Source organism: Gigantopelta aegis, chromosome 9 (assembly GCF_016097555.1).
Source record: "Gigantopelta aegis isolate Gae_Host chromosome 9, Gae_host_genome, whole genome shotgun sequence".
Classification (NCBI taxonomy): Eukaryota; Metazoa; Mollusca; class Gastropoda; order Neomphalida; family Peltospiridae; genus Gigantopelta; species Gigantopelta aegis.
This window is the reverse complement of record NC_054707.1, coordinates 7,681,254-7,702,141: the sequence shown is the minus strand read 5'-3', so window position 1 is coordinate 7,702,141 and position 20,888 is coordinate 7,681,254. Positions and strand designations below refer to the sequence as shown.

The 20,888-nt window shown below is 37.1% G+C and overlaps 1 protein-coding gene and 1 long non-coding RNA gene across 4 annotated transcripts; one reads left to right on the top strand and one right to left on the bottom strand.

The window, feature by feature from the left end:
- Positions 1–330: 330 nt before the first annotated feature.
- On the bottom strand, positions 331–11,843 carry LOC121380977 (UPF0047 protein YjbQ-like). 2 transcript variants are annotated; one of them, XM_041510035.1, is made up of 7 exons: positions 11,640–11,843; positions 10,974–11,008; positions 10,774–10,793; positions 10,258–10,297; positions 9,266–9,307; positions 4,158–4,275; positions 331–1,766 (listed from the first exon to the last, which is right to left on the bottom strand). In XM_041510035.1, exons 1-7 carry the CDS (start codon positions 11,791–11,793, stop codon positions 1,720–1,722), a joined length of 456 nt encoding a protein of 151 aa, XP_041365969.1. In that variant the 5' UTR covers positions 11,794–11,843; the 3' UTR covers positions 331–1,719. The 2 variants fall into 2 exon arrangements, with proteins under 2 accessions (XP_041365969.1, XP_041365971.1); XM_041510037.1 differs by having other exon boundaries at positions 11,766–11,812.
- On the top strand, positions 5,481–8,717 carry LOC121380978. Of its 2 annotated transcripts, XR_005959026.1 has the most exons (5): positions 5,481–5,535; positions 6,552–6,677; positions 7,178–7,302; positions 7,786–7,942; positions 8,583–8,717. It is a non-coding gene; the product is annotated as an uncharacterized LOC121380978 (long non-coding RNA). The 2 variants fall into 2 exon arrangements; XR_005959025.1 differs by lacking the exon at positions 5,481–5,535 and having other exon boundaries at positions 6,438–6,677.
- Positions 11,844–20,888: the final 9,045 nt, after the last annotated feature.

The window sequence follows — 20,888 nt, the reverse complement described above, 5'->3', positions numbered from 1 at the left end:
AAACCACAATTAGAACACATTGATTCATTAATCATCGGCTACTGGATGTCAAACATTTGGTAATTCTGACTCGTAGTCAGCAGAGGAAACCTGCTACATTTTTCCATTAGCAGCAAGGGATCTTTTTATATGCACAGGAAAGCATATATCATGGCCACTGACCAGTTGTGGTGAACTGGTTGGAATGAGAAAAACCTAATTAGTTGAATGACTCCACAGAGGTGGTTCGATCCTGCGACGCAAGCACGTCAAGCGAGCACTCAAACGACTAAGCTAAATCCCGCCACGTCTGAATGAGTGCAATCATCATTTTAACAAGACAAACAAACATTTCTGAGAGACAGATTTTAATATACAGACACATGTTGCATCTAGTTTCTTAATAATTTAAAAACAATTGTTGTTGACCTCACAGGAGATTAGGTGTGTTTGTAGAGAGGAGGAGGGAAGGACTGTCATTGATTGGTGAGAGAGAGAGAGAGAGAGAGAGAGAGAGAGAGAGAGAGAGAGAGAGAGGAAGAGAGAGCGAGTGAGGAAGAGATTGAAAGAGAGAGAGATAACGGTATGATACATGGTGGCAGGGACACTGACCCACTCTGTGCTGGAGCAAATCCTCAAATTCGGACAAAAACGATAGAGATATTCGGTCAAAATGAGAAGGTCTGAAACCTAATCACAATGTATTTCCATCATTCTTCCCACAAGAGAGAGCCAGAGAATATGGAATTAGAATAAATCACCCATAATACCTTCCATCTCGATTCCAGGTGTGATCAAATTGGTTACCATTATAAAAGAGTAAAAGCATTAGACTTTTCAATACTTTGAATGAATGAATGCTTAATGACACTCCAGCATGTAAAACAACCCCCAGCGTTTTAAGTGCCAAACTAAGGTCTTCAGTTATACAGTGCACTTAAAAAGGTGATGATGCTATTTTGTTGCCTAAAGGCAGTTGGTGATCTCTATAAATGATATAAGCACATAAATCTATGAAAACTGTAGCAGAGTTAGTAAACCATAGGATAAGGAGGAGAAAGAGGCAAGATTCAGAGGCATGGGGACGATGACCCCCCCCCCCCACACACAAAATATTTTTAAAAACAAAATTCAAGTTCCCCCATTTTTCTTTATTTTTTTTGTTCCATTTGGTTTTGAGAGCTGGGATATGCCCGTGAGACTGCAGCTTTTCTATAAACCAGTAACTCAAATTCCTTCACCGAGATTCAAACTTTTAACACACCTTGTAAAACATTCATACTGTATATAAATCTCTTGTAGGGTATATAAAACCAACTATGTTTATTCAAACACGATTTCTGGGTCAGTTTGTGTAGAGACTAAAACAACAGAAAATTTTAAGCCTACTTGTTCATCCTCAAAATTACCTAAATATTACAAAAACAAAACAACTCCACATTTTCTATACATAATGTTCAATAATTCTAAGACACCGACATATTCCTGACACTATACTTACAATAGTCAGTATAAAAGTAAAATAAATACCAGTAATATTTCACATGCTCACTTTTGCTAAAATAAAAACAGTTTTTTTAAGCAACAAAGTAAAATGAAAAACCTTTGTTCTTTTCAATGGATCACTGGCTATTCTGTTGGCATCTAGGTCAAACATACATGGAACACGGGTCCTTGTTTTTAACATATCACTGTTGAATTAGTTTTAATTGTATGTAAGAAGAATAAATATGACACCGGCTATTTCTTGTTTGCTCCTTGAACTGTCAACACCAAATGCCGTCCACCTGTTGAAAAAAGTAAACAGTTATATTGAACCAACATAAAAATAAAATACTATTAATAACACAAAAACAAGCCATTTCGTAATACTCTGAAAGATCTACAAAACCTCTCCCAAAAACAAAACAAAGGGCAAATATTAAAACATGTAAAAGTTCACAATTTACAACATGGTGGGTAAAAACATGTTAAATAAATTGTATTACTTTCTTTCACAAAAGCAAAAATTCACAATCTACATGATAGGTGAATATTAATATTACTACATTTAAATTTCATTCAATATGTTAAAATATATATATATTGTTTTGCTTTTTTGCTTCCTAGAGTTCTCCACATATAATATTCCACTGGTGACAATCCACCTAAACACCAGTAACCACTTGGTCTATAGAATAAGAGAAGAAACCTGCTGCCACAACACTGAATATTTGATATACCAGCACTAGAGTAGTACCGTAATTGGATTGAGAAATGTTAATGAAATGAATGTTTACTAAAACCCGACAACATTTTAAACTGTGTATTTTTGGTCTAATATGATAATTTTGACATTTGGTTTTGAGATAAAACAAAAATTCCATGGAATTAAATTTCTTGCGTACCATAGAAATTATTCAGTGTACAGTGATGAACATCCATAGGTGCTACTATAAACCAAGTTTGACGGACTAAGGACTTACAGTTTGTGAGAACCTGGTCCCGGGCTTATAAAACTTTAAAAAAGTCCAGACCCAATCTCTAATGATGTCACACACTAACAATTTGTGTATGGCGTTGCCATGACGTTCATGTCTCAGACGAGTTGTTAGTCTAGACTCTAAAACTTTTAAAGAGTCCAGACCCAATCTCTAATGATGTCACACACTAACAATTTGTGTATGGCATTGCCATGACGTTCATGTCTCAGATGAGTCTCGAGTCTAGACTCTAAAACTTTTAAAGAGTCCAGACCCAATCTCTAATGATGTCACACACTAACAATTTGTGTATGGCATTGCCATGACGTTCATGTCTCAGACGAGTCTTTAGTCTAGACTCTAAAACTTTTAAAGAGTCCAGACCCAATCTCTAATGATGTCACACGTACACAATTTGTGTATGGCATTGTCATGACGTTCATGTCTCAGACGAGTCTCGAGTCTAGACTCTAAAACGTTTTAAGAGTCCAGACCCAATCTCTAATGATGTCACACACTAACAATTTGTGTATGGCATTGCCATGACGTTCATGTCTCAGAAGAGTTGTGAGTCTAGACTCTAAAACTTTTATAAGCACCAGGCCTGATTTAAATGTAAATCTGTAATACAAAAGTTAATGTCGTCACCATCCCTAAAAAAGCAATAGCAATATTTCACCTTTATACTTCATAAAGATGATGCAAAGAAGAAACCAAATGCCACTGAATACATAGGCTACTCCTACCTGATAAGGGTGTGGGATGTAGCCCTGTGGTAAATTGTTAAACTGATTGCTTGATGCGCGATTGGTCTAGGATCGATCCCCTGTGGTAAATTGTTAAAGTGCTTGCTTGATGCGCGATTGGTCTAGGATCGATCCCCTGTGGTAAATTGTTAAAGTGCTTGCTTGATGCGCGATTGGTCTAGGATCGATCCCCTGTGGTAAATTGTTAAAGTGCTTGCTTGATGCGCAATTGGTCTAGGATCGATCCCCTGTGGTAAATTGTTAAAGTGATCGCTTGATGCGCGATTGGTCTAGGATCGATCCCCTGTGGTAAATTGTTAAAGTGATCGCTTGATGCGCGATTGGTCTAGGATCGATCCCCTGTGGTAAATTGTTAAAGTGATCGCTTGATGCGCGATTGGTCTAGGATCGATCCCCTGTGGTAAATTGTTAAAGTGATCGCTTGATGCACGATTGGTCTAAGATCGATCCCTGTCAGTGGGCCTCTTTCTCGTTCCAGCAAATGCACCACGACTGGTATATCAAAGGCCATCGTGTCTGTGAGATGGTGCATTAAAAAGATCCCTTGCTACTAAATGTAATATAAAAATGTAGCGAGCTTCCTCTCTAAGATTATATGTCACAATTACTAAATGTTTGACATCCAATAGCCGATGATTAATCAATCAATGTGCTCAAGTGATGTCGTTAAACAAAACAAACTTTTAACTTTTTCCTACTTGGTAAAGCAGCAAGGAATATAGGCGGGACAGTACATACATCAGCCTTTGATGTACCAGTCATGAACAACGGACTGAAAACCCCCAATAGAACTGAGGACATATGATCCTGCTACCCACTGCCCCTCAGGTAAGCACTCTACCAACCGAGTCATATCTACATCTCTCCCAACGGAGTCATATCTACATCTCTCCCAACTGAGTCATATCTACATCTCTCCCCTGCCCTGTAACAGAGAGAATGATGTCACCTGCGTGGTTCCTGTGTTCACACAGCCAGATTCCCTGCCACGTGCCTAGATTGAGTTTTCCCTTTGTGATGGGTATAGTCACACTACTTCCTATTAGGGCAGCTTTTACATGTGCTGGCTGAAATAGTAACAATAATATTATACCGAGACAAAACACTTTAGCAATTTAGTACTAATGCACTGTACTTTATCACTAAGCTACATTCAAATAGGTAACAGTTACGCATTTCATTTTCATTGAAAATCTTCTGTTACCTATATTGAGAAATATTACATTAATGAAATCCAGTGTCTCATTTCACTTTGAAAATCACACATTTTCTTTTATTTAAGAACTTTTGCGAAGTTACCAAATACTTTTATCTTAGTGAACTAAGGTACTACTAATAACAATAGAAAAATGTATTTAAAGTACACTCATGTTTTTTCTTCACTGAATAGTGGACAGTTATTTCTGATAGGTAAACTGCATGGCAGTCAAAATTTTAATTCTGATAGACGACTTAACTCCACAGATATTGCCAACCTTGCAAACATATTCCAAAGCTTATTTATTAAAGTCATTAATTTCAATTGGTAGAAAATACATGTAATTGAAAATTAGTATATAATAACAAAACTAGATTTCTTTTACCTTGTAACATTTTAGAGAATAAACTTGATAATGTAAATAAAAATTACATATCAATAAAGCAATATTTAACATTGGCTATCTGGTATTTTCATGTTAAATGTGACACTTCATGTAGGAAACCCAGAGAAAAACAACCCATTGCTAGGCATACTAGTTGTTTGGACAATAGCTGGAATGGGAAACAGCCAAACGAGACCATTGAGATTGGCTGATCTCAGGATCCACTGCAGGTTGCAGAGAAGTAAATTGACCAATGAGCGTCGTGTTGCCCACGAAGATAGTGCTTTTAAAATACACCCCCTATTTGAATAAAATAATTTATGAGTTTGAAAATAGGTAAGAAATTGGATCTTTGACAGGAATTGCACCTACATTTATGGTGCACAGTTGTGTTTGAATGAGATCTCACTTTCCATGAGTGATTTGTACATACCGAGTATGAATACATGGTCGGGGTGGAGAGACTTCCTAGCAGCCGTGAAATGGCAAAATGGGGGGTGCCTCCAAAAATAAGAGATTATTTCCAGATTTAGGTTGACATCACCCAGTTCAGACATACTTGCTGCACAAAACAAGGACTGGCCATCATCACTACATGTGTGATTCACCTGGGAAAATTATCTTTTTCTATTTTTTTAAATTTATGTTAATATAGTGGACAGTGTGTGTTATGATTTACTTCTCTGCTACCTGAAGACACTCTTGACACATACCACTGGAATTCACACCACACTGGTTACCAAGGTAATAATAACAATGTATTTGTATATTTCATAATTTTAATGGAGCCAGAAATTGGCTGCTTTAATTTTTATAAGTTGTTACATAATCACTGATGTAATATGACCACCACAACAACAAATGTTAAGGTTGAGGTCAACTCAAACTGGGTATTGACTATGAAAAATCGTATATTGGCCAAGACTGAAAAGATGCCAATATGGGATGTGTAATTTGGACAGGCTGCCAAAAATGGGACAAAAGAAAGGATTATAACAAATATGGAGTTATTCATGCAAAAATACCTGGTCGTCCAAAACACCAAACTTTTAAAGTACACCGACTCCAGTATATGCTCCACCACAATCACTTTGACATACCTCGTAGCATGGATGTATCGCATTTATGTCACCACTCCCTCTGTGTTAACATTGAACACTTGAGCCTCGAACCACATTATGTTAACAACAACCGTCAACACTGTCTAAACATTGTCCCGAAACACTGCATCGGCCATCCAGGTTATAGAGACTGTTTTTTTCTTCTTGGGGACAGGTACGTATGATCTGTTAGACATGGTGGTACAACTTCGGAGTCAAGTACATTCTTCTTGTAGGTTGTTCTTGCAGTACTGTTGTGTTTGTCGTCATATTGCTGGTATCGAACCTTGCGGAGATAATTTCTTCGGGATCTGTACCGAGTAGTTTTTTTCCTAGTAGCATGATACCGGTCTTCACGTTCCCGAGCTTTCAGTTCTGCGAGGGCGTGTATTCTTCCAGTCAGTGGGGCTCCCACTAGTTGACATCTTGTAACAGTAGACTTTAGAATTCCTTTGTTGAGCATGTGGGCTGCACTGTGTATTCTTGCTTCAAAGTTGCGATAGAATGTCACTTGTTTTGGATTTGTTCTAGTATAAGCCCGTTGACACTTTCTACTTTTTGAGTGTTTGTATTGAGTTTTGTTTTAAGAAGTGCAGTTTTGCCGAGTCGAAGTTCTAGGCATTTTCTTAACAATTCTTTATCGCCTTCTTTCATTTTCAGAACTGAATCTGCAGGTAAATAGGCAGGTTTCCATGCCTTGATCCGCCTGCCCGAACACACAAATGAATGCCTTTGACACAGTGTTGAACAGTTGCCACTCACACAGGCCACGATGGAATCGATGGTGTACGTCATTTTTCTAACTATTTTAGTGATATCTCCTGCAAGTTGACGGTGGGCGATGTCAAGTTCGAGGTGACAACGTTGCTTGATGTCGATGGCAAAACGTCGCTGTACTTTCTGTCGGTCTGATTTATTTTTCCCCGGAAACATGGTTAAGCTAAATGAAACTTTTTCGATCGCCTTTTGCTGACTTTTAGAAAAATGTCTAGTGTCACGTAAATTTTCAATGGAACCTGTCTGCGCCCGGGTAGCACCGTCAGTAGCATGTGAATCGCCATCAGTCGTGAAATAACCAATATTGAGTTTGTCTTCGTCCACTTGAAATTCTTTCACGCATTTTTCTGCATATAAGCCCTCATTGCCGATGGAATCTGTTGTCTTCAAATTGGCTGTACATTTTCCACCGTGATCTGGACATGTAATTTTCTCTCCCTTAGATCTGAGGATTTCGGCTTTTTTGCAAAGTTTGTTTGCAGTGTATATCCCAATAATTTCCTTTTTAGGTGTTTCGTTCTCAGCAATGGTGTAGACCGCTTGAGTTGCAGGCTGGAGGGGTGTGCTCGAGCTCCCACCGAAAAGTCTGTTGTTGTAACGGCAGTCTCCCTCAACACTTATCTTGTGATCACTGGTAAAACCTTTTAGTTTGTTTAGTCGAACCAAATTAGACCGTCTTTCTTTCATATCCTGTCTGTTTATGTACACTGTTTTGGATCCAACATAATTGGCTGAATTCTGCATTCCACGCTTGCTTCCAACAGGGATACCAGCTGCGGATAAGGAATCGCGAAATCCTGTAATTCCAACTGATGTATTCATAAGGCCAACATGTATCCCAATATTAGGCTGAGCAGCTTTCTGACCTCGTGCAGTGGGTAAAGTGACTTCTTCGTACAATTTGTGCTTCTTCGATCTAAAATGACATAGCTCACATTTTAAACCTAGGCGCCAACACATACCCCATTGTTGATAGGACTGTTCGTCATACTTCAGATCACCATCACATGTTTGGGAAGTTATTTCTATGTTCTCGATAAGATTCATTGAATAAATTGAGCACTCTACCACAATGAAGAAGTTTATAGCCATCTAAGTCTTGATTGTTTTGTTTCAGGAAATCTTCCAAGGCATCGGGAACAGCTGGGTGAGGCCGAAGTAACCGCATATTGCCAGTCGTCCCCTGTGAATCGGTGACCACATATGAAGATGCACCTCGACTCGTTGACGGCTTAGCCACTGCATCAAAGTCTTCCCTGGACAGCCTGGTACAGGTAGGTGATTTGGTGGCATTTGGGAGCAGTGTACTTTCTTTTTGGTGATGGAATTTGTGACCAATTACATATACATTTTTTCTGTTAGGGGGTCTACCCAAAACTTTTTTTTTTTTGGCAGGGGGTTTCCCCATAATAATTTCTCAATGTCAGTATATAAATTTAATTTTCTGTAGTCTGCCCCAGTGTGACAAAAACATGTTCTCACTTTTCAAAATTATCTGACTGACAAATAATCCTGCCTCTGGGAAAACATTTGCCAGGTCCACAGAATACCCCCCACTGAATACTTTGTCCTGGTATGTAGTAACAACACACTGAAACAACATGCTGTTGTGTCATGGTGGACGTACGGCTGCTAGTGGTTACCCAATATGCCAAAGATACTCCAAACAGAGCAACAGTTTTGTGATAATCACTGAAGTAATTAGAAAATGTTTCCCACATTCCACAATTTTCAACTTTAAAATCAAATGTAAAAATTGAGGGACAGGTGAGGTGGCCTGAAAATACCCCCCTGTATACAGTATGATATTACCAGGTTTAGCAATCAGTCAGACTTGGCCTAAAATAGAAAACTTTATTTAAACAAAACAATTCCAGTGTATCACACTAATAATTTTTCCCCCATTTTTTACAGGCCAAATCAGACCAACACAGTGACACTCCTCAAAGAGTTATCCCCCCTTGACCAGCCGTCAACATATAACCAAGTGACTTTCGTGAAGTGCCAAATGTTAGTATTCATGTTGGAGCAATAAAATTTATAAACCGACAAATATTTTTTGTTCTTAAGGTTGCAGAGAAGTAAATTGACCAATGAGCGTCGTGTTGCCCACGAAGATAGTGCTTTTAAAATACACCCCCTATTTGAATAAAATAATTTATGAGTTTGAAAATAGGTAAGAAATTGGATCTTTGACAGGAATTGCACCTACATTTATGGTGCACAGTTGTGTTGAATGAGATCTCACTTTCCATGAGTGATTTGTACATACCGAGTATGAATACATGGTCGGGGTGGAGAGACTTCCTAGCAGCCGTGAAATGGCAAAATGGGGGGTGCCTCCAAAAATAAGAGATTATTTCCAGATTTAGGTTGACATCACCCAGTTCAGACATACTTGCTGCACAAAACAAGGACTGGCCATCATCACTACATGTGTGATTCACCTGGGAAAATTATCTTTTTCTATTTTTTTAAATTTATGTTAATATAGTGGACAGTGTGTTATGATTTACTTCTCTGCTACCTGCACATTAAGACTGTACTCAAGTAAATAAAAACGTTCCTGTCAAATACTGCAGTTTTAGCCAGCTTACCATATCATCTGGACCTTCACATGTGTGTTTATATCCAGCTCCCTGAAATACAATACAACGTTCCGTTAGTATCACTGAATCTCCCGCATGTGGCAATGCTGACATTAAATACATGTCAGTGTTTCTGCCAGAAACAAATTTTTGGGTATGGCGCTATGGAATTGAATACAACCACAGCCAAAAGGGGGGGGGGGGGGGGGGGGGGGGGGGGGGGGGGCTGCTCCCCCAGAAAGAAAATGGGTTAAGTTTAGGATTAGGTTAAGAAAATCATACAGTACAGTAATAATAATATTGATTAATTTTGTCAAAAGGTTAACTTAAAAAACCTATTTGCAGAACAATTTGGGTATGGTGCCATACCAGTTTTACCGTCTGGTAGAAACCCTGCATGATGTACATGTAGAGTGAAGCCCCTCTAAACCAGACAATTAAATAGTCCGGTTTTAGATTATATTCTGTGCTGACATATAAAAAGTAACCTTGAAAAAGGTCTTGTTCGGAGGCAAGTCTGGATTAAAGAAAGTCTGGTTTAAAGGGGTTTCACTGTAGTCTGTTCTCAATAAATCACTATCTAGGACTTATAGGTTATAAGAAATGGAATTGAGAAATGGAATGCAAAAACAGCCTGGTGTTATTAAACCACACACATTCACGCATAGAATTTCTTTTTCATTTTATATTTTTCGGGCCATTCCACAATTATGCAAAGAAGCAAATTTGCCAGTTAAAATTCTAAACTTTTTCTACTTTTGTAATGTAATTTCATGTAAGTATAAATTGTATCTTTTCAATCTTGTTTACCATTAATATCAATGAGGTAAGTGACTGTTTTTGGCAACTGTTAACTCTTTCAGGATTTTTTCTACCCATCCTTTAATTATGTTAAGCACCTATTTACATATGTATTTATCATATGGTGATGCAGATATTTAATTTTTATATAATTATTACCAGCACATTTAAACCAACAAAGAAGAAACTGAAATACTAACTTCTGGGACAATTCTGTTCAGCATCATTTCAGTGTCCACTCTAAAAACAACAACAAAAAATGCCATTATTCATACATTTTGCACTGTACTGTACATCATTTTCTTTCTGTAATGGAAATTAATGTTGGTTTAACAGCACCCAATCAATTATTAGTAATAGTATTAGATGTATAACAATTATTGAGAAAAAAACCACACAAATAAATGTACTTTCCACAGACAAGATAGCAGATTAAATATTTTTTGCAATATTACTTGAGAAGCAATAGTTGCAATAAAACAAAAATCAACTGCAAGGAATTGATCCCATAACTCACAGCACCTCAGACAACTGTTCTACCACTGAGCAAGATTGTACAGAAAATACAATATTACGTAATTTTACTTTAAGAATGACAAGTGTTAATATGTATTTTTGAAAAAAGTCTTAATTACCTGAAATTTAATTATAGAATTTATATTTGTATACCAAAGACTTAAATCTGTGATAGAAAAACCCCCATAAAATTACCTTACCTCACATCTGGATCCCAATTCTGAAAATAGAAAAATCAAAATCAGAACATTAAATTTTATTATACCGGTAACTAAAATTAAAACATAAGTCCATAAAGAAGTCATTCTCAAATTTACTCTTTATGATAGCTGGCATATAATGTCAACTATACAAATGTAAATATCTAGGTCCTAAGTTTAACACTACAAATAATACTAACCTCATTCAGAGCCAAACTTGCAGATGTATGTTTCACTGAAAAATAAATGTATTAAATTAGGCCTACTGAACAATAAAAACAAATAGGCAATAAATGTTCGAAAGCATTTATATAAAAAATAAAATGCTATGAATAAAACAGGGAGTGCTTTAGCCAGAGTACTCTACCGTTTGAGAGCTAGACAGACATTTGGCTGGTATGATTGCTCTCTCATGACTGTATGAAAGTCCGTCTAGCTCTCTAATGGCAGAGTACTCGATCTAGGAGTGCTTGTAAGCCCAAGTTGGCCAGATCACATTCGCACAATATTTAACAAGTGAACTGTTTTTTGTAGGGGGCGGGATGGAGCCCAGTCAGTGGTAGAGCATTCACCTGATGCACAATCAGTCTAGGATCGATCCCTGTCAGTGGGCCCATTGAGCTATTTCTCGTTCAGTCAGTGCACCACAAATGGTATACCAAAGGCTGTGGTACGTATGATCATGTCTGTGGGATGGTGCATATAAAAGAACCCTTGCTACTAAGGGAAACATATACCGGGTTTCCTCTCTAAGACTACAAGTCAAAATTACCAAATGTTTGACACCAAATTACTGATGATTATGCTCTTGTGGTGTCGTTAAACAAAATTTACTTTTTCTTAGATGTATTATTATTTATTCTTACTGTGAATATGTAAAAGACCAACACATATATTTTGCATTTCAGGAAACTGCTTAATTATTTCATCAGTAATCAGGTGACATCCTCGTTTTTTCGAGGAAACAGTAATTTCTTTTTGTATCCACACACTTTCTCCCGTCACACTGATAGCAGACATCTTGGCTTTTCAGCATGCTTCACAGAGTTGTGTCCCCTGATTCCTAAATCCCTCCCAAATAATAAAACCACCAAGCACAGGCAGCCGTGTAAAAAAGAAGAAGTTTGTTTTGTTTAACTAGAGCACATTGATTAATTAATCAATCATCGGCTATTGGATGTCAAACATTTCGTAATTCTGACTCGTAGTCATCAGAAGAAACCCACTACATTTTCCTAATGCAATACAATACAATACAATACAATAACTTTATTTCCATGTTCATATATGAATAATAAAAACATAGTCTGGTTGACCAGCAAAAATAAAGTACATAAAACATTAATCGCTAACAACAAAAAAACTAAACTACAACTCTATCTAATAATGCAGCAAGGAATCTTTTATATATGCACTTTCCCACAGACAGGAAAGCACATACCACGACCTTTGTCCAGTTGTTGTGCACTGGCTGGAACGAGAGAAAAAAACAATCAGCTGAATGGATTCACCGAGGTGTAAAATATTCGGTCTACCGTGTACGTAGCCTCGGTTACGATAGTTTAACCGCAAAACAATGAATTAGTGGATGGATAGATGAAATGAATGTTTTACGACACACACACACACACACACACACACACACATACACACACATACACACATACACACACACACACACATACACACACATACACATACATACACACACACATACACACACATACACACACATACACACACACACACACATATACACACATATACACACACACACACATACACACACATACACGCACATACACGCACGCACACACACACACACACACACATACACACACATACACGCACGCACGCACACGCACACACACGCACACACACAGATTGGTTATTTGGTGTCAAAGAAAGGTAAGTTTATGGATATTATTTTCATTAATATATATACACACACACACACACACACACACACACACAGTCAAACCTGTCTTAAATGGTCACACAAGGGAGTAGATAAAAGTGGCCGCTTAAGACAGGTGGCCGTTGAGTACAGGTTGCCATATATATATATAGTCATTAAAACATTTGTTGTTGTTTCTTGTTTTACCGTCTATACTGCTAATCAACGGATGTGTGCTTCACAGTTGACTATATATCAACTTTTGACAAGAAATAATGTAAATGGAATGTATTAAATTAACCGTTCTCAACAAGTTTGTTTTCTTTTTCCATTTAATGTCGGGACTGAATGGGTACTAGTATTCCTGAAGGTGTGAAGATAGGTTATTTGCTGCACCTTATCGATGTAAAAATATCCCTTTTTATATAACAGTAAAACTTTACTGTGGCCGCTTAATACGGGTATTTTGACGATTTGGGATCCGATTTAGGTAGCCGCTGGACGCGTTAGACAGATGACCGCATATTACAGGTGCATTTACATTATAAATCGTTTGGGAGGGGAAAAAGTGACCGCTGAGTACAGGTAGCCGCTAGGACAGGTATATATATATACACACACATTTGTAATCGTACATATTATATATATATAATTAAAAAAATTCCATAACATTTTTGTAGAGTGTAATCATCTGAAGTCAGTGAGGAAACTTGAAAGATATATTTAATGACAAAAATGTTATGGAATCTTTTAAATTATATATATATATATATATATATATATATATATATTTATATATATATATATATATATATATATATATATATATTATATATATTTGTACGATTACAAATATGTATATATATATATATATATATATATAGTCAAACCCCTATATATTTCAGAACAGCACAGTCAAACCTATATATTTCAGCACAGCACTACACCTTCAACGTCTATTGACTGTCAATCTAGGGTTTTTTTTATTGACGGGATGCAACCCATCTCGTCCCTACTTCGTCGTTACTTTCTTTTTTTAATATAATTAAATAGTCCGATCCTCTCTTCTTTATCTTATTTATTTTTGGACTGTCCTTCTAAAATGCTCCAAATTCTATAAATATTCGGCCGAGCCAATTCTTTTTATTTATGACTTGTAACTTTTTTCTTTCTTTTAAAAAAAATTCTATTAACTTTTTTATTTTCAAAATTCTGCCCATTTTAAACTCTACACCCCCCCCCCCCCCATCCCGAGTTAGGCCACCGATCTTATCTAATTTCTTTTTCACCACCCGATCTAATCTAGCGACCAAATTTAATAGTAGAATTTTCATTATTAATTATATTAGATATGCGCATCAAAATTTTAAAGGCCCACTATTTAATTTTTGGATGTAAATTTCAAAATTGTCCGCTAATTTTTTTCTGTCCCGGGACAAGCCCCTGGCTATCCAAAGTCAGGCCCCGGGATGGACATGCTCGAAACTCTAGTGGTATATGAGCATGTAAAAATAATTCGCACTCCCTCATATTCGTATCGGTCCAACAACCACGCGGTTCTAAGGCCCCATGGCTTGGCAACATTTGGCTTACATGCAGATGTGGACAGACCTGGCACTGGCTATATATGTATTTTTATATTTTGAATATATCTATTGTATGTATTTCGGGTTTTGACTTAAACATACATATATTCAATGACGCACTGGCACAGGGGATATTAAAATCCTTTATTGCCTTCACAAATTTCCTCATGCCGTTATCGAGACCCGAACCTGTGGCACCCAATAGCCCGCAATTGTTGGGCCGGAACGCTACCAGTCAGTCAGTCAGTCAGTCAGTATGTATGTATGTATGTATGTATGTATGTATGTATGTATGTATGTATGTATGTATGTATGTATGTATGTATGTATGTATGTATGTATGTATGTATGTATGTATGTATGTATATATGTATATATATATATATATATATATATATATATATATATATATATATATATATATATATCTATATATCTATATATATCTATATATATATATATATATATAGTAGAATCTCGTTGGCTCGACCTCGGAAGGGTCGATCACACCGCAACGCTCGAACCAAAAATGACGTCCTGAGTTATCGGTCCCGTCTGTGTTATCAAATAGCTATATTTCCCTTTGGATTATAATAATTTAGGCAGTTATCCAACTGGCGATACGTCAAATATCAAATGGAAAACCACCGAAAAGGACCAACAATTGCCGCGCCTGCGCAGTTGATTATTACAACCTTTGGATTATAATAATTTAGGCGGAACGAGTTATAGATGGATCGGAGCATCGCGACAATAGCCAAGCAATCCTTTCTTTGCCATACCTGTCATGTTGTGTGTTCAGCCAGCTGCTATCGGTAAAAGTCTTTCAAGTACAGCTAGTGTCACGGTGCCTTTTCGATGAACCGTAATACCAATCAAACAACTAGCCTCGGCGGGAAGCGTTACTCTGAACACGTCTACCAGACCAGTTTTCATTGAAAGTAGGGGTGAGGTACTCAGCTATCATCACTTCTGTAAGGGCTTCTGCATCACACAATCGGAGTAATTTCTAATAAATCCTTTCACTCCGATATTTTGTTATATAACACATTGATGAAATTTTTAAGTTCGCAGTTACCAAAATAATAGGGTAACAGGTCGTTTCGCCCTTATTACTAGTTCACCCGAGTCGTTTTGAACAGGGTTGATTCGTACCTCTAACCGAGTCGTTTCGCCCCATGTTTCGATTCGCACTAATTTTTATTTTGTTAATAAAGTACATTTATTCATTGATTTGTCCTATATCCATTGGTTTTTAGGTGTCACACATTGCGTGTTTATATTTACAGATAAAAAAAATATTATAATTTTGTTTATTTCCAGTATCATTTACTCAAGACATAGCCTATACATGAAATACGTACAGGTCTTAGATAATATACAGACAATGTATTCACATTAATAATTAATTTATGAGCAGTCTACTGATGTGCTGTGGTTTCTTATTAAATATACTACATACTCAGCTGAGGTTAAAACGCCGAGAACGGTATGTTGATTTCGTCTAGCTTCAGCTGACAGAAAGTAAACAGCTGATAAAGCATTAATATCCAAAGACAGAAAATTACCTAATATTTGGTAATGAATAATGAATAAACGGAAGAAAAAAATACTTCAAAACTATAATAAATATATTTATTTTGTGGAGCGAAACGACTCGGTACGAATGAGATTTAGAGCGAACCAACCCTGGATGAATAAGACTAACGGCGAAACAACGCAGAGTTCGAAATGGTTTTAGGGCGAAACGACCCGGATTCGAATAATATGTATCTAATGCTTTCGAGACGTTTCGGCCCCGCTACACATTCGGCCCCATAACCCTAGTCGTTTCGGCCCCGGTTATTGTTGTTTTATAAATCAAATTATTCAGTCACTTGTGTTTTGTTATTAAATTTTATCGTAAGTATTGTAATTTCTTTCTCTTGTTCTCTTTCTTTCTTTCTCTCTTTTTGTGATTATTATTACATTTTTTTAATTGAACATAATATCCGAGTGTTAAAGAATAAATAAGAGCCAACCAACCAAAACTGTATTTAGCTTTGATAATCCAAAAATGAAAATGAACTGATTTTCTTGTTTGTGTAGATACAATTTAATAAATTGCAATAAATTGTTTTGCGTTTGTTCTACTTAATTATATTTCCATATAGACCCTTCCCATAATAGGGGCGCTTTACATGTGGCTTGAATTGGAACCACGGATGTTTGACGTCAGTAGGGGTTACATGTGTACAGAAATTAAGTACGATCACAAAAAAATGTTTTCCATGCGGAGCACTCACTCAGGGTTTGGAGTCGGGATCCGAACCCAGTACCCACCAGCCTGGAGACCGATGGCTTAACCACTGAGCCAATGAGGCCGGTAGGTAAATTGAAAGCAGCATCATTAAGACATGTTCTAGTTCAGTTCAGTTCAACTTTATTTTCGTGCTTATATCCCATTAAAGTTCAACCAAGCTGTCCTGGGCACACATCTCAGTGTTCTAGCATTTAAAAGAAACAGCAAAAACACATATGGATGCACAATTCCTGACCCTAGTCTGAATTGTTTGTGATGGCATCGTGGGTTAGGTAAGTTCTGTCTTGCATCACTCTCTACCGCTTGAATCGTTAGTGAAACAATGTTAAAACGTAATATACAAACATGAAAGTCTAAACATACTAAACGTAAATTTCGCTTCCCTATTATATCACCATATCATTTATCAGTGATATTCTACATGAACGCGATGACGTACATGTTTATGTGTGTATGCGTGTGCGTGTTACGGTGTATAATATGTATGTAGGCCTAGGCCTATTGTATGTATGCGCGTGTGTGGTATAGTTCTCTATCTTGTAAATTGTAACACGGCGATAGTCTTACTGTCACACACACACACACACACACACACACACACACACACACACATCCAGTAGCGGATCAAAAAAAATCAATTTAGGGGGGCTCCAATGACATGCCCCCCTTAGATCCCCCACTGCACACATGCACGCACACATACGCACGCACCCGCGCACATGTACCTGTCATATCACCCACGCACATGTTAATAGTACATGTGTTTCGACATTTTCTGTTAAGTTACGTAAATTGCCGTAAAAGTTACCATAATTTGACGTCAATATGCTTATTTCTGTCAAAGGGATACTACGTGCATTTTTGTTTTACTCCAGAAATGTGCGAACAGAATCGCTGTTTGGCATTTATAATCATATTTAATTTAAATGTGTATGGATCTAATACTACTGTGCTGTTCTACTGGAATATTTGGTACGAGTGTTGAGCGGTCATATGAATAGAAGTAAGTGTTTGACTTTGTTAAAGTCGTAGGTATTGCGGATCCCGGGTTTTGTTTATTGAGATGGGTGGTGGTGGGGGTCGTGTTAGGGAAGCTTTAGAATGTTTTTAATATTTTAAAATTAAATTATTACTATTATATATTTTTTTTTAAATCTGGTTTATGCTACAAAGTGGCAGTCCTTCAACAGGTAGCATAAACCTGTACGTGTGTGAAATATTTTAGCTCAGTTGTTTCATCAGGGTTATGACATTCATTACGCATGGATAAATTCAACTAGTGCTATATATAAGGCCAATGCAAGAAATATGTCAAAACCAAGAACATAGACGTACGGGCTCCCATTTTTGTAGGGGATCAGGTAGTGTTTGCCCGAATTAAACGAAAATATCCGAATCTGAATAGCAACATTTATTTATATAAACATTACTACCAAACAGCTATATAGGGTTACAAACGAATCACTGCGCATTTCCCCCATGGATTACACCTAATTGTGAGGGTAGAATGAAGGAAATAATGGCAAAATGGTCTCAGGTTTGCACATTTTGCCCGAATGTGTCGGACACACACAGACATGTGAAACGCTGGACTTGCTCACTGACAACATAATATATGTCAGATTTGGGGTCAGGACAATTCATGTATACAGAAAGTAGGTTTCCCAACTGTTTTCCATTACTGGCTGATTTGTTTCTCTGTGCATATGAATATATTTTTTTTCTAACTAATCTGGCTAATATTAGCACTCTTGTCGAAGGCAAACGAATCGAGCTCCCGAAGGGAAGGAGTTATCTAGGGGGTCTGTCCCACCCAGCAACATTTTAAAATATAGATGCATAGAGACGCGTTTTCAAATGTTTTGCTACTGTTCTGTTTTGAACATTTGGTGTGATAATTTGTGAATTTTATCATATATATATATATATATATATATATATATATATATATATATATATGGATTGATGGATGGCTGCTCTGCCACTGATACCACCTTCACTTTTCCGAAAACCACACTTTAATAACCCTGCATAAAAAACGGTAGGATTACCCCCTACATTACATAAAAAGAACGGTTCTTGACGTCTATACTGGCGCACTCTATACAGTGGCAGTCCACATACATTCTTTGTTGGAACCAAATATCAGATCAAATCAATCTGATTAAAATTAGCTCTACTGGGTACAGTGGAGCTAATTTTACGTAGATTGAGATCAAATGTAACTGTCTTGGTTTTGACTATATGTTTTGGTGCAGTTGGCTTTTAGTTTATGAACACGTTTCTGTGGCGTTAACTGTTTTAGGCGAGTGGCCTCCTTCGTCTCTGGATAATTCTCGTAGAGGTCGTTTTCCCACATATTTGTAGGTTCTTTATTTTCTGGTTATTTTTGTAAATTCCTTATTTTGGGAGGTTTTTGTTGTTTCTCTAGGCTGATAGGTTCTTACGAATAATCCATGAGAACGAATTGGTGGTAGCTGAGGATACTGAACTTTTCCGCAGTTGAAAGTTTTACTTTGGGTATGACCCGGAGAGCTATGCAAGCTGGAGCATCAGCTCCTGCTAGGGTCATCCAAGCTGGACTGGTCAAAGGGTAGAGACTAGACTAATATGGACCGGACAGACAATGGACGTGAGTTAAGAAAGACAACTGTCTAGCAAACTCCAAAATCAAAACTGGGCTGGAGATGCTCAGAATCCTAATAAGGAAACTCTCCTAGGAGAAGGAAAACTCCCAACTCAAACAGAAGCTATGTATAAGCATTAGCGTGGAAACCGAAAGGAAATGTCTGTACATGCACCAAGCTCTATGATCATGATCATGATCATACTGTAGTCTGGAGACCATGAATGCCCAAGACAAATCACCAGCAAGGTTTTACGGTTTGCGCCCCATTGGGTAGCCACTAATATCCTTAGACGATTATTATAAAAAGATAATTGTTTAAAGTTTCTGTAATATATTCTTTAAAATTAAGATTCTGTTCAAAGATTATTCCGAGGAACCTGACGTTATGAACTGGATTTATTACTTTGTTATTAAATATTAAGTTGGGTTTTAAATTAGTAGACTAGGATGATTATAATTAGCAAAAAATATACTAACCGTTTTGAATTTGGAAATATCTAGTCTCGGATAATTTTGTTTAGGTTTATGTAAATCAGTTTTAATATGGTCAAAGGCTTTGCCTACTCTCCAAAAATCAGTATCATCTGCAAATAAGCCGATACTTGTGTTAACATTTTAAAGCGATACTGAATGTTACCCAAATGTTTACATTTACTTTGGCGTACCTATGATATTTATATTTTTGGCAAAGCTCTTTACACTGTGTTTTCATTTAACTGTTGAAGTTTTATATTGATGTTGTTCATCACTCCATTTTAGCATTTACCTTAATTTGACATCCAGTAGACGATGTATTTTTCGTACCAGGGTGTCGTTCAACAATCTTTCATTCATTCATTCCTTCATCTAACCAATGCTGGTAATATACACTTGTTTTGTCACGGTTATATCGACCTTTCGGGAGTCACCCCGATCTCTCAGCATCCTTTTCGCTAGCCTGTGTACATACTATTATGAAGAACAACCAAGATCAAATACACGCTTGGCAGAAATAGCTTTTGGTAATTGCAATGAAAACATCCCACTGCTGTATAAAGCCTAACTATCTGATGTCAGTAGACATCTCTATATCGATTAATACAAAGGCACACCCACTCCCTAAAAATTCATGTACGCTCCTTTTGGACCGTTTACAATTTTCTTTTGTCGAATGCCAGACTTATTGAAGTGCCCTTTTCAGAAGTGGTCTTGGTCCCCACCCTAAACTATGTCGTGGGTCGACCCTAGTTTTTTAAAATTTCCACTGAATGTAGCTAGCATGTTCCAAAACACATACAAATCAGAATAGAATGTAATGTGAGTGCGTACGTGCGTGCGTGTATGCGTATGTATGTGTGTATGTTTGTATATATGTATGTATGTTTACACATGTATGAATATTAATTTTAAGATAAATTGTAAGGCGGTGTATCAGGGCTCCCCAACCCTGGCACTGTCTAATGGTCTGGGGACAATAATAATAAAAAAATAAGTCGATGGAAGATTTTTGAGCATTATAAAATTAAAATATAACAGAAGTACAAGCTAAGCCTCAGTTAAATAGAAGATGAGATGATCGTATACACGTCTGTCTCTTGGAAAACGACCTGTAATCATTTGGCACTTTTAGCAGGTGAATTTCTATATAGTCTGCTAGGTCTAAAATGGACTGCTTTTCGCAGGCGGCTATTTCGAGCCATGTTAAATGTGTAATAGAAGCCA

Excerpts from the sequence above, each read along its gene's own strand:
- LOC121380977 (XM_041510035.1), bottom strand. The coding sequence starts at position 11,793 with ATGTCTGCTATCAGTGTGACGGGAGAAAGTGTGTGGATACAAAAAGAA. Across the intron at positions 10,298-10,773 it reads AATTGGGATCCAGATGTGAG|AGTGGACACTGAAATGATGC; the intron begins GTAAGGTAATTT and ends TGTTGTTTTTAG. Across the intron at positions 4,276-9,265 it reads GTGAAGGTCCAGATGATATG|CCAGCACATGTAAAAGCTGC; the intron begins GTAAGCTGGCTA and ends TTACTATTTCAG.